Here is a 15,398-nt window from a genome sequence, read left to right as displayed (position 1 = left end):
GACAAGTGTAAGATCCACTCAGGCTTTACACATCTGCACCATTGTGACCTTTACTTGTGAACCGTCTCACCTCTCCTATTGTAGAACTTTTAACAAAATCTAAAGGAATATAGAAATAATTGATGCCCTTGATTTTAACTTATAGCTGACTTCTTAGTGTTTATTATCTTTTCATTTATAATGACAGAAAAAAATGAAGCTTCTTTGTGTAAGTCTTTCTTCCATAAGCCATTGTAAGAAACCACTCTTTTTATTTCTGTTCTCAGGACTTAAAATCTCCAAATCAGAGGGATGAAATTGCAGGAGCCCGGGCCTCATTGAAGGAGAACTCCCCGCTCTTGCATTCAATTTGTTCAGCTTGTTTGGAGCATTCTGATGTTGCTTCCCTAAAAGCCAGCAAGGACACAGTTTGTGGAGAAATTCAGAATGCCCTCAGTGTAATTTCAAATGCTTCACAAGGCATCCAGAACATGCCAGCCTCACCAGAGCCTCAGGCAGCAACCCTGGGAAGTGCTCTTGATGAACTGGAGGTAAGTTGAGAGAAAGACAAGATGTGATTTGACGTCCCAGTATGAAAAGAAACAAAGGAAGATCCATGTTATCGGGGGTTCACGACGCTCCCCATATAACTGGGTCCCCAGGCACTGTGCGCTGCAAGAGATGGGAGAGACAAAGACGCGGACAGAAAAAGTAAGGTGAAAGGGTATGGGGAAGATCAGGAGACCACCAGCAATTCCGTGAGCCAGGTGGCACTGACTGAAAACTAGCACCCATTTTTATTCTCTTTTTCACGCTATAGATTACAACGATTTCACATGAAAAGCTTGTGGGTAGAAGTTTTAAGTCTCCCCCAATAGTCACAAGATGCTTAGCTAATTACTCTTTTATCTATAGAAGCAGAAACACATAGCTCATTACTAAGCACAACTACGCCTTAAAGTATGTACGGATAGTATCTCTGAACTCAGCAGCTGTGGCCCATTTGATTGAGGAACAAAGAGATTAATACTTCTTATTGGGAGGTTAGCTCCCCATTAACTGAGGCATGCTACTGAGAAAGCGGAGGGAAGGAGCTCAACCTGGTGTTTTAAAGAATTGGAGCCTGGGTTCCTTCTCCCAGGCTCCATTGCTGACATTTTGCAATCTTCCTTTACAGCTGTGGTTGGCTTTCAGGTCAAGCTGCTCCGAGGCTTTTTAGGCATGAGCCCCCTCAGGCTTTAAGGTGGGAGTCTGCTTTGCTGTACTCCCAGATCGCTGGAATGTCCCCCAACTAGGCAGTTAACTTCTGCTCTTATCTCCGGCTCCTGCTCAGGCAGCATTCTTTCACCTCCTCTCCTCCCATGGCCTCAGAAATAGGGTCTCTAAGCCCCGGTGGTCTTATCCCCATCACCATGTGTTGAAATTTAGAGTATGAGAAAATAAAAATCCAGTTATCCAATCAGTCTCTAACACATTCTGTGTCTTCCAATAAATTGATTAGCGGAAAATATTCTATTAGTAGACTTCTGATGCTTTTACACGTTTTTCAAGAAAGCCAATGAATTTGAATTGGGATTATAAATTATATCAAAGTGATGACTTTATTTTACATAGGTCAACATATAAAACATAGGATTTATTCATTTCACAAATACATATTATTGGCATTATGTTCTTCTATGTTTTTGAGATACATCTGATCACTGCCTTTTACAAAATATTACATTCTAGCAGGGAAATATAGGCAAAAAAGAAAGACAATAAACATTGTAGATAACTAAATTGTATAGTATGTTATATTGAGAAGGCTAGATGTTATCAATGGTGTGAAGGAGGTTAGGGAATTGGACAGATAGAGATCTAGAGAAAAGGCTTGAAGGCATGTCCCCTGTGTTTAAGTGACAGCATAGAAGCCAGGGTGCCTGAGTGAAGAGCAGGGGATGAGTGGTAGGAGTTGAGGTTAGAGAGCCACTTGGCCCAGGTTGTAGAGGGCTGTGTAGGCTTTAAGGACTCTGGATTTTTCTCCACGTTAAATGGGGGTCCATTGTAAAGTTTTAACCAAAAGTGTGACATGCTGAGACTTGTATCTTAGAAGGACTATGTTGACTTCATGTGGATCACAGAGTGAAGGGAGTCAGGGGAGAAGCCAAAAACCAGGCAGGAGGCTATTACAGTAACCCAGGTTCCAACCTTACATTTTATAATACATGCAACACCTGATTCTACCTAATGTTTCAGTTTGAATCAGGGTCATGTTAACTAAATTTTGTAAGTAGAATCCACTGAATTTTGACAAAATGGATGTGGAACATGAGAGAAAGGGAGGAGTCACGGCTGCTGTTGCAGGCTGGGTCCTCCAGAATCATACACAGAGTGGAGATCAGAAAACAGGGTGCTCCATCTGGGCAGGGGAAAGGGAGGGAGTAGAACTGGGCAAAGGAAGAAGTCTACCTGAGAGGCAGACCCACAAAGCCTGGGCCAATCAACAGAGAGTTGTGGAGAGAGCATTGCCCTCCAGAGTGTACTTTGTCCGGAAGAAATGTCCAGGATTTTATATCTCTTTCAGTCATCAGATGAAGGTCACTTTGTCCTAGGAAGTGTATGACCTCTGGAGTGTGCGGTGAAATTTGCTAGAGTAGACAGATAGGATCCTAGAGGTCAAGTATCCCTTATCCAAAATGCTTTGTGCCAGAAATGTTTTGGATTTTGGATTTTCAGATTTTGGAATATTTGCATATAAATAATGAAATATCTTGGGGTTGAGACCCAAGTCTAAACACCATATTCATTATGTTCTATATATACCTTATAAACACAATCTGAAGATAATTTAATATAATCTCTTTAATAATTTTGTGCATGTAACAAAGTTTTAATTGCATTTTAACTGTGACCCAGCACATGAGGTTAGGTGAGGAATTTTCCATTGTGGCATCAGCATTCAAAATGTTTTAGATTTTGAAGCATTCCAGATTTCAGATATTCAGATTAGGGATGCTCAACCTGTATACCACATTTTTCATATTACTAAAGAGAATTGTGTCAGAGGATGCTCCCATAAGGGGTCCAGTTCATCTCAGACAACACATTCTATATTCTTAGCATTACAGAAGAAGACATTTCCAAATTGTTCCTCCTTCTAAGACCTCTTCTTTTTTCTCACTTTAGTTGAAAGTGACTGCTAAAAATAAGAATGGCAGTGGTTGGAGAGGAGGAGAAAGTATGGGCACATGCATGCGTTTGTGTGTTTATGTGTGTAGCTTCAATAGGAATAGGCACAGTCATGGAAATGGAGTCTGTCTCAAGAAAGGTCCTTTATATGGCAGCCTCACTTCTTCTGAACAAGGTAGGAGGGAGTCTGAAGATATTTCCCTGAGATCCTAATGAGGACTCTAATACTGTCTCAGCGACCCTTGAAATTCAGTTCCTGTCAAAGACAGAGATGGGCAAACTAGTACAAAATGCCTGAATTTTATGTATTTTTATATCCAGGTTACAAATAGCTACTGAGGCTGTCTGAACTAGATAAAGCAGAATTTATTGAGCATTTAACCTCTTTTAATGATTTTGTAAATTAAATGGTTGCACTTTTCATTATTTACAGCAAGCTGTATTGGTAAAGTAACCAAAATAACCTTTGCTCTATTTTGCTCCTGAAAATATAATACTATGAAACAAATTGATGTAGTAAATACTCTGTTGGGAGAAAGTCTCATTAAATGTTTATAGTGTGGAAATGTATCAGAGGGCTTACTCAACAACTGCCATACTAAAGCTTTTGTTAAATCTTTCATTCTGGCCCATGGCTGGTTGTCTGTATGAAACCTGAGATTTATTGATGGAAAAAATAGAAGTTGAATTAGAACACTGTACAGGCTAAATCGATTGATGTATTGGAAAGACCAATGTGAATTATAGGGTGTTTCTTCTGCATTTGTGACTGAATGAGAGTTGAAAGGTGTTGAATTGTAGATTAGTAGAATTTTGAAAATGTCATTAAGAAAGAAACTTTGGCAATTAAAATGGCTTTGAAATATCCAAGTCCATCAAGATATATTTTCTCCTTTGTGGAGGGAAAAAGCAGATGTAATTGTGTAACACAAGAATCATCTGAATCCTTATGTGATAAAGATAATAATAACAAAAGATATGTTTGTAGTATTTTCTTATTTTCAAAGAGCTGTCATGTTTATTTTCTTTTCTTTTTTCTTTTATATATTCATTTATATATCACCAGCACCTAGAACAATGCCCCATACATAGAAAATACTAGGTAAATATTGATGAATGAATGAATGAATGAGTACAAGAATACTTAATGTCATTTTGTGATATTGTAATAAAGAGCATTTTCCCCTTAGCCCTATTTTTCCTTCTTTTTCCAACTGAAAGTGTATGTACTTGAGGTGTGTGACTCTACTTTATCTAACTTTTAACTAGCCCATGAATTTATAGTGAGAGAATCCACCAAAAGCATTATCTAAGTGATATGCTGCTCAGAATCTTATCTGTGATAAGGCAGTACAAAGAGAATACATATATATATTTTTTCCTTCTCTCAGTAGCTGTCCAGCCGTAGTCCAAGGTTCCCTGTGACTTCCAAGATGTATTACCTTTTACCAAGAATAATAATTTTGGGGAACAAATAAATTTGGGAAAATAATTACATTTTCACCTGAAAGAGAAATCATGACATCTATTAATCAGATTAGCATTGAGGAGCTAAAAAAAAATGAGCATCTCTGGTATCCAGAAGCACATTAATATGATTTTAAAAAATGATTTGGTTTCTAGAAATATAGGGAACTAGAACTAAAAGTGATGGATAAAATGTTTTTAAATATGTAGCTAATCTGATAGGTGAATTGGGAAATTCTTTGTGGCCAGGAACAAAGAGAACACAAATCCCAACTATCAAGCCAGCACTAGCACTGTTCTGGTGGATGTGGGGTATTTCTTTTCAATTATGGCAGGGAGCTAAATTTTGGAAACATGAACTGAGGGCAAAAAACAAATCCTGTATCCTACCAGTTGAAAAGTTATATAAGAGATCCTTGTGTGAAACCGGGGATTTTCAAAATTTGACCAACTAGTTGAATAAATGAGAAAAATACTAGCCCCTATAGCAGGAGATAGTAGGAAAACTTGGCTAGCTTAGCCTTGGCCTTGTGTGGCTCAGAAAAAAAGAACTGAATACATCTTGGAAATTTTCTAACCATAGCCTATACTTATCTGGACTTCGGGTCAGAATTTATATTATCACTAGCAGCTTATTTAATTTCCATGACTTTGTGTAGATTTGAGATTTCCTTTAGAGTTGATTTCTAGTTTTATTCTACTGTGATATGAGAGGATACCTGGTATGATTTCAGTTTTTCTGAATTTTCTGAGACTTGTTTTGTGGGCTTACATATGATCTAGCTTGCAAAATGCCCCATATGCTGATGAGAATGTATATTCTGCAGTTTTGGGGTAGAATGCTCTGTAGATGTCTGTTAGGTCCGTTTGCTCTAGAGGCCTGTTTAAGTCCAGTGTTTCTTTGTTGGTTTTCTGCATTGATGATCTTTCTAGTTCTGTCAGAGGAGTGTGGAAGTCTCCAGCTGCTATTTATTTATTTACTTAGGTATAGTAGTATTTGATTTATGAATCTGGATCTCCTGTGGTAGGTGTATATATATATAGGATTGTTATATCTTCTTCCTGAATTTCTCCCTTTATCATTTTATAATGAATGTCTTTGCCTTTTTTTTTTTTACCATTGTTGATTTAAAGTCTATATTATCTCATATTTGAATAGCCACTCCTGCTTCCTTTTCTTTTGGTTTCCATTCATGTGGAATATTTTTTTCCATCCCTTTACCTTGAGTATCCTTGCAAGTTAGATGGGTTTTGTTGGGAACAGCAGATACTTGGGGTGTGTTTCTTCATCCAGTCAACTAGTCCATATCTTTTAACTTGAGCATTAAGACTGTTTATGTTCAATGATGCTATTCTTTTCATCATATTGAATAATACTTAGTTGCTTTGTTTTCTCCCTTGTGTTACTGATTTATAAGAGTTGTGAGCTTTAATTTTTGGGTGTTTTTAGATTGGTGTGTATCAGTTGTTTTGCCTTACATAGAGAGCACTTTTAAGTATTTCCTGTAAGACATGTTTAATGGTGACAGATTCCCTTAGTGTTTGCTTGTCTGGGAAAGACTTTATTTCTCCTTAATTTATGAAACTTAGTTTTGCAGGATACAAAATTCTTTGCAGGCAGTTATTCTGTTTAAGAAGACTAAAAATGGAACCCCCCAATCCCTTCTGGCTTGACAGGTCTCTACTGAGAGATCTGCTGTTAATCTGATGGATTTTCCTTTGCAAGCAACTTGTTGCTTTTGTCTCACGGCTTGTAGAATTTTCTCCTTCACTTTGATTTTGGTCAGGCTGATGACTATATGTCTTGATGATGTCCTGTTTGCTATGAATCTTTCAGGTGTTCAATGACCATCTTGGATCTGGATATCTAAACCTCTAGCAATACCAGGGAATTTTTCCTCTATTATTCTCTCCAATAGGTTTTCTATGTTTATTTCTTTTTCTTTTCCTCTCTCAGGGACATCTATAATTTTCTTATACTTGTTTGCTTTGCATAATCCCATATTTCTTGAAGTGATTGTTCATTCTTTGTTCTTTTTTCTACATTTTCTATTGACTGTGTTATTTTGAAATCCTTGCCTTCGAGCTCCAAAATTCTTTCTTCTTCTTAGTCTAGCCTGTTGTTAAAGCTTTCTACTATATTTTGAACTTCCCTAAATGACTCATTTCTTTAAGTTCTTTGTCTCTTTTCTAATGTTATCCATCTCTTTAGTGAAATTTTTGTGTTCAGAATTATTATTTTTTTAATTACTTTGAAATGGTTTTCTACCGTCTCCTCAATTCTTTTCATCTTACTTGCCATCCATAATCTGAATTCCATATCTGTCATTTCAACAGTTTCCTTTTGGTTGGAGTTCATTGCTAGAGAGCTATTATGATCCTTTGGGAGTATTTAGACAGCTTCTAATTAAAATTACTATTTAATTATTTTAAAATTTAATTAGCTTTTAAAATTTTTTATTAATTCCTACTTTCTAATTTCATAAGGCTAATTTTGAGGTTCTTTTATAATATCTTGGGTACATTTATTTAGTTTATTTTTAGTCTACCTCATTCTGTTTTTTCTTACTTTTATTGTAAATTCATTCATGTTGTTAATTTTCCTTTGAATACCTTAGATTTAATAAACAGTACTTCTATTTTCATTTTTTTCAAAATAGATGTTAGTTTTAATTTGGATTTTTTTGGCCTACTACTATTACAATGGTGTTTTAAAATTTAAAAAAATTGGTTTCTGGTGTTTTAAAATTAGTTTTTGTTTGTTTTTTATCATCCTTTTAAATTAATTTCTAGTTTTACTAAATATTGGTCAGAAAATACAGATATTATTTTAGAACACTTTTGGAAAAATTTTTTAATTAAGATTTTCTTTGTGGCTTAATTTGAGTTTTGTTTTAAAAGTCCCATGTATATTTGAAAAAAAATGTGTGTTCTCTGTTTGGTAGGCAGTTCAAAAAAATATATCATCTGAGCTTTTTAATTGTAATAAATAAATAGTCTGCATCCTTACTCCTGTTTTCTACTTCACCTGTTTGAGAGGGGTGAGTTGAAGTTTTTCACATTATAGCAGAATTCCATTTCATCCTTGTATTTGTAATGATATTTTGTTCTATGCATTTAAAAACTATTAGGTTCAGAAGTGTTCTTAAGAATTCATGATGGATTGTATCTTTTATCATTATAAAATGTTTCTCTTTATCCTGTTTAATGATGTCTACTGTGATTCTATTTAGTCTAGTATTGATATAGATATTCTTGATGTTCTTTTTATTGACACTTTCCTGGTATATCTTGATAATAGTTTTATTCATTTATGGCCAAAGTAATCAATTTCATAAGGAATACTTAAATTTATTTTTGTTGTAAAATAATCATACAATTACAGAACCATGTAAAGGAAAAAGTTAGTGTCTCTTTTCACTCTACTTCAATTCTATTCCTATTGCCAGAGAGATAAACAGTTATTAAGGATTTGGTGTATAGTTTTCAGACCTTTTCCTAAGCAGAGACACACTTTTTTTCTTTTTTAAAACTCCTATTAAGACTGATGTTGGACTCTCTGGATGACAGTGGCTTGTGGGTTTTAATTTTTTAATTTAATTTTTTTCTCATACTTCACATATAGTTTCTATTTTTCCTTCTGGGAGAATTCTTTAGTTTTGTTGTTAAGTATGTTCATTCTGCTCTTCAAGTTTTCAATAATATAGTTTTTATTTCTACAATACCATTTTTAATTTCCAAGAATATCAATGGTTTTATTGTGGCTGGTCTTTTTATAGCTATGATGAACATTGGAATCTCTTTTAGGATATTAATTATACTAATTATATTTCTTTAAGAGTTTAGTTCTTCTGTTTATTGAGTATTGGATTTCATTTTAATTCTGTTGATGTCTCTCAAATGTTTGGTGATTAACTACTTGCATAAGAATCACTTTGGGTGCTAGTTAAAAGTGAAGATTTCTGTTCTTCAATTTAGACCTACTCTGATGATGAGGTCATGAATCTTTCGAGACACAAACCTTCCAGGTGATCGTTATGCACATTAAATGTTGAGAAGCATCCATCTAGATTGTACAGATTGTATTAGTAGCCGCAGTATGTTTTCCAGTGAGACTTAGTATTCATGTTATCTTGCAGTCATTGTAAGGTTCGTTTTACAGGAGTGCTGGGTCTAGTCGTTATACTGGAGGGGAGGGCAGCAGGAAGCTGTAAGTGCTCCTTTAGACCATGGAAAGTGGTTTGTCTTCTGGAGCAGGAGCTTCTTGTCCCTTGTGATGGCCATTGCTTAGCTTCTCTGGTGGCAGAAGCCAATCTGGGTTCTAATGTTACAACTCCCAAGGAGGTTCTTAACCTGGAGTCCATGGGATCCATATATAAAATTAAGGGTGTCTATGGACTTGGATGAAAAAAGATCTTCATTTTTCAAAGTTCTGTCCAGAATTTAGCACTTTAATTATTAATATAGGTGACAAACCACAGTGGTGTTGACACCTAAGACTTTGTCACCAATAGAAATTACAAATACTTTCTTACTACATTACAGGTATGCAAAGTACCATTTATACTTATCACTATCTCTAAATTATGGGAGTTATTAGGCTGACTGCTAGATTTTGTTATTCCATGTGTTAATGTGACAAAAATTTTTTATATCTGCCAATGGTATTGGTTTTCTTTTGAGTCTATGTCTTTTATTTTATGCATTACAATCATTCTCTTGAGAAGGGATTTTCATTTTTATGAGAGCTCAGGACATAATAAAGGTTAAGACCTCCTATATTATACCTGCTATATTGTGACAGTTTGGGTCACTTGCTGAGTAGGTTTTTTCTGAGAATGGGATATCGGCATAATTGTTCTGCTCTTTAATTACTTAGGAGACAATATATTCAATCTCTAAAGTCTCTTATTCTAGAGTCCTTTTGGAAAGTCTTAATTATTTTTGAGGTCTTTTCTTCCTTGAGTGGAATTGCCTCTTTGTTAGGTTTTACCATTAGCCTGTTCTTTCTTTTTCTTCGTCCTTTCCTTCTTCTTTCCTTCCTTCCTGTTCCAACCCCCCAAAATTTCCCTCCCTATTTTCCGTTAATTTGTTCCTTTCATTTTTTTTTGAGAAGTTGAGACATGTGCACATTTACAGATTTAAATGGTACAATGATCTGTCATGAGTTCTGGGGAAATATAATTTAAAACAATATACCTTGCCAACTCATAAAACCTTTTCACAAATGTAAAGGAGAAGAAAAAATTTTATTATTGATAAGCCTTAAACCAGAATATGATGTGCATGTTAGGCAATCCACTAAAGAAATGCAGAGACAGAAAGCTCCCTCACCATTTTACTTAGCTAAACAGACACAGCCCACTAGATGTATTCTTAAGGGCTTAAGATTTCTTAAAAATATCTTAAGATTCATTCTTAAGATATATGATAACTATTCCTCAAGTAAGAAAACTTGACAGTGCTGTTTGCATACATAGTTTATCCTAAAGTTACCTGGTAATTTGGGTGACCATCTGTGTTCACTAATTGCCTTAATCTAAAGGAAAAATAAATTTTTTATATTTTTACGACAGGAGATAGGTTTGTAACTTGGAGCCAGGTGCCCACAAAATTTAGGCTCCTACTTCCCCAACCTGCCCCAACACAAAAACTGGGAGATAGGGTGCTATCTTCTTGGATGATTACATTTCAAAAAGATGGCTTCTAGGTCCTTGAGAAAGACATTCTTGGGTTGAAAAGCTGGTAAGAAGCTTATTTAGTGTTTCAAAAGATTTATATACATTTCAAAAGGGCAGACCAAGAATCACCCAGACAAGTTTTCTAAAGTACATGCTGAAAGAAAAGGGTGGTGGTGGTAGTGGTGGTGGGGGCGGGGGGGGGGGGGGGGGGGGGGGCGGCAGGAATGTGCCACTTCCTTTTTTCCCCCAGGGAAATTATTTTTCTTTTTTTAGATTTGTATTTATCCTTACCTTTTCGCCAGAAACAAGCATTTTTTAACCATTCGTTGTGTTTTATTTCAGAGGTTGTCCTGCATATATAAATGCAGGTATAACTGAGGGATAAATTGCTAACATAGTATATATTCTATAAGTGTTTGTTGAATCCACACTCCAGGCTCTGTTCTCAAGCCTCTTACAGTCTAGCAAGAAGCAATAAGGGAAGGCTTTATGGAAAGGGAACTGAGCCAGGAGATTTTGATAGAATGTTCAATGACTTTTCACAGTTATCTGAAAGGGGTTTTACAAACTCTGATGCCTATACAAACACGAGAGTTTGCAATTTAGGCTGGTAAATAAGGACTAAATAAGATTATTTACCAGTAAAAGAGTCTTTATCTGGCAAAAAAATTTCACACAGGAACACGCCATTAAGGATGAATAGCAGAACAGAACTGAAGTTGGTCTTACTTGACACTGTGATGTCAGTTTGAGTAATCAGTAAATCAGTATACTTTGTTTAGTTTAAGATCTTATAAATTCACCTTTCTTATTAGTAGCAATCAAGATATTTCATAGTACATATCTAGGAGAAAAGTACTTTTCGTTTTAAAAGCCTATTTCCTTTTTAGGGAAATCACGTTTCTAAGTTCATATCTTTCTCTTTCAAAGAGAGGGCTAATATTGTTCCTTTTCTGCAGTAATGAAATTGGAATTTCTAGCTTGTACTCATTAATAGTGTGCTACACAGTACAGCAGGAGAACAGTAGACAATCTGGCCAGGAAACCAAATTTTGAGGAACTATAATGGATGCCAAGCTAAGAAATTTGATAAGGAATATTTGATCAAGGAAGGGACAAAATCAAACAGATATTATGGGAAGATTAATTAGTCATGATGTGCAGATTATTTTGGAGGGTTAGATGGAGGCAAGAAGAATCAAGAGATTTGTAATATTTCAGATAGGAAGTAATAAGGCTCAAAAGTACAGCAGTTGAAAGCAAAAGGAGAGGGATAGATATGAAGAAAAAAAGGATTGACAGTTGTAGTGACTATAAAGGGTAAGAGAGAGGAAGTGGTCCAAGATAGCTTAGATATCAAATGGACCTGGGCTTGGCAGAATGGTGGCTTCTTACCCTCATTAGGAGGATGAATTGAGTTGAGAGAAGTAAGATATTCAAATATATTTTTTGGAGTTACTTTTAAGAGGTAAATCATTTGAACATAAATATACATGGTATGTAAACTAAAATAAGCAATTTACCATTTCTGTAACTATTCCTTAGAGAATATTAGTTAAAATTATTCAAAGTACAGAAGGTGCTCTAGTTTCTTGAAGCAGAGACATCCATGGTTCCCTCTTTTTATAGCTGCAGATACTATCAGTAATCAGATTATCAAAAATAATACTACCACAAAGCCTTTGGAAGGTTACATTTACTATGTAAAGATATCACTTATGGTCACTTTTCTTTTGTTCCTGCCACCTGGAGCAAATTTTCTATCTAGCATTGTCTGTTGGATAGAGTACTTTGTTTGAAATGGATTGATATTATTTTGGAAATGTTCTCAGGGTACACTGAAATCAGGAAAAGTAAAGTAGTCTATGAGAATCATTAAGGATTACTGTATATCTTACATTTTAAAAATTTAGTAAAAGAATTTAGAAGAATCTGTTTTTCCTTTCATCAGGATATGGAAGGTGGTAATTTCAGAGTTCTTTGTTCTTAGGGACAGGTCAAATGTGGTTAGTAGTGTGGGTCATAGTATAGCACCATGCTTTGTTTCTTAGGATTTGCTTGTTAAGATTATTGCTTTATAATTGAGAACATTGTTCACTGGCCATGCTATTCCTAGAGTTTAGCACCCATGGCTTTTGTTAGTGGCAGGTGTTCACTGCTAAGTGTTAAGACAGGGTTGCCTAAATCCAGCCATGGATCTATCACTTACAAGCTTTATTTGCATACTTTATCGATTATAGTAAGATTTGGAAAGGCAAGAGAGGTGGCAGGCAATTATATTTTGAAACCTAAGTAAATTTTATACTGTGAGTAGAATGTGAAATCTTGTTTTCTGAGACCAGTTGAAAAGGAAAAAAGTCAGTGTAAATTCTAAACAGAAACTTTCTGATGAAGATACTATTGGTTGTGAAGAACATATTGCCAACATATTAGTTTTTATAATAAGCATGATTAATATTTAAAAGAAACAGCAAACGTGTCTCATGTTTTCTTCTACAAATCCAGGGTTGTCTTCATGGGTGTGCAACCTGTGCAGCTGCATAGGGCCCCATAGATGGAAAGATCTCAAGTTTGGTTTAATGATCTGAGGTTGCTATCTTGAAATTCTTCAATACATTTTGAACAAGGGGCCCCACATTTCCACTTTACATGGAGCCCTCCAAATTATGTAGCTGGTCCTGGATAAATCCTTCAGCTATTTTCAGGCTGACTTGCACTCTGCTTATTTCCCATCACCTGATAACAGCTCTACTTTTAACATGTGAAATGGAGGATGGAATTGTAATTAAAGTAAAGCCTGATAATTTAGGTTGATTTCTGACATCTAAGATGTTTGGACTAAATGTTCACAAAATCTCAGCTTCATTAGCCACAAATGACCACTTGAAGGTAAATGAATAATTTAGCAGGCAGGATCCAAAAGAGCAAAGACCAAAAACTCAGAGCAAAGGGGAAAAATGGAAAGCAATGAATGGACATAAAGTGTCTGCAAACACTCTGTCTGACTCTTCTCCAAGCCTACTATAAGTCAACTGGCATATATCATGTCCTGCAGATGGAAAAGCAGCCTGTGCAAATGTATACAGTACAGATGCATAGATCTGCTATGCAGCTGCTGGAGGTTTTATTTGTTAAGCAGCCTGAAGGAATCCATGAGTTTTGAAGAAAGGTAGTTGCATTGTGGGAGGTAGATTAATCTTGTTTGTGTTTCATGTGGAAACCATTTTGTCTCTGATAGGAGTAGTGGCTTCTTAAATGCCTAGAATGAGTCTGACCATAGTTTTCTTCTCACATGACTACGTTAGTCATGTGAATGTTGGGTAAGTCTTACAGACGGGGGGTGGGGGGGGTGGGGTGGGGGTTGTGGGGGGAGGCCAGGGGCAGAATAGGAACTTCAGTGATGGATAAGGCAATGTAACAAATAGATTCAGCCATCAGGTGAGTGACCCAGAGACAGAGAGAGCATCAGCTGAGATCAATTGACCTTTTGATGAAAAACAAGATAAGACAAATACTGAGACACATCATACTGACGGCAGTAAAAATAGTTCATTTTAGTTGATATTTTCTAGTATTTAGGAATCTATAAGCCTGAGTAGTCCTAAATTAAACATAGGGCTTAAATATCTATAATAAGGTATAATGTGTAGGCTGTTTATGTTACAGTTGTTATTGTAAAGGTAAATGGAAAGTGTGTACATGACATTTGGGTTTGAGGAGACTCAAATAGGGCAATACACTGATCATTATTATCTATCTGGTACATGACCTGTAGGCATCTTTAGGGTCATGAAACAGCAGGAGAGGCTTGAACTGGGGAAGGCATGAGAGAATTTTGACCTGTTATAGACCCCCCACTCCTGGCCTTCATTGTGAGTGGATTTGGAGATAGGGTCACTTTACCTCATGCAGGCAGGCTGCAATTTACCAAGGAGCCTCCTTGGAACCACCTGTGTTTAGAGGGAGAGTGTTTGGGTGCAGTGGCAGTATCAAATGAGGATCTTGGCTCTAAACAAATTTTGTGTTTTCTTTGCATTACTGCTTTGCATTACTTTAAAGTTCCCTTTACCTTGAGAAATTGGATGCTCTACTGTTTTCATAAATAGTAAGAGTTTCCATTTTCTTTTGATATATGTATTCCTGAGCATAGTTTGAAGTTTCTACACACTTTTCCCTCTACCAGATCTTTAAATAAGCAGGCAAGATCAGAACTAAGTTAATTTGAAAACACTTTAAATTTGATCATTTCTCATCCAGACTACAGAAAACAAACTCGGTCCCTTTTACCTAAATTAGTTTTCATCAGTATGCAATACATCTCTACTGTTAGCTATCCTGATATGTCTCTCTCTAGATAAGGCATTCCTTTCAAGCACTGATTTTGGCTTTCATATTGAATTACTTTTTCCTTTGTCTGCAAAGAAAAGGGACAAAGAGTCTTTACCACACTTTTGCTTGGTAGTCATAATGATAAACTAGTGTTTCATGATATCCTGGTTCAAAAAGTCTAGAATGGAGTTCAGTGATGAAATTTTCCTTCCATAGCATTATGTACTGCTAAATTTAAAGTATATAGTTTATGCTCTTTAATAGCATATCACCCTGCATAAGATCAATATCTACTTGAAAAATAGTCTGGTTACGTAGATGATAAATTTTTTTGACATTAATTTTATCTTTAATTTTGTTCTGCATCTCATTTGCCAAACTATGAGAATATTGTAAAATTCAAGAAGGGACATGTTGTATACCTGCACTTTATAAAAGTAAAAAAAAAACTAGTAGCCTTTTAAAGTCTTCAGTAGTGCTGAAAGCTGGATTTTTATTTGGCTGAATTGTCAGGTACCTTTGTAATCATTCCCTTACCATCTAAACGTTCTGGCTGAATCATTAAACACAGCAGCACATTGGTTTCATTGCTGCCAATGTGCATGACACAAGAGCTTTGAGCACACTGCTTCTTTACTTACTTTTTTTTTTTTTCAGTTAAATTAGCTTATATTCTACAGGGCATCAGTTCTCAAATTTTTTGGTATCAGAATCTCTTTACATTCTTTTTTTTTTTAATTTCAGCATTCTTTACTTTCTTGTCACTTGCTC

General features: G+C 35.6%; 1 protein-coding gene across 1 annotated transcript in view; it reads left to right on the top strand.

Moving 5' to 3' along the window:
• CTNNA3 (catenin alpha 3) overlaps positions 1-15,398 on the top strand; it is a 1,449,816-nt gene that overhangs the window by 315,905 nt on the left and 1,118,513 nt on the right. The window contains exon 6 of the mRNA XM_045568380.1: positions 267-530. Coding sequence (XP_045424336.1) covers positions 267-530 — 264 coding nt within the window. The remainder of the gene's footprint in view (positions 1-266; positions 531-15,398) is intronic.

Source organism: Lemur catta, chromosome 14 (genome assembly GCF_020740605.2).
Source record: "Lemur catta isolate mLemCat1 chromosome 14, mLemCat1.pri, whole genome shotgun sequence".
Lineage (NCBI taxonomy): Eukaryota > Metazoa > Chordata > Mammalia > Primates > Lemuridae > Lemur > Lemur catta.
This window is presented reverse-complemented; position numbering and strand designations above follow the sequence as displayed.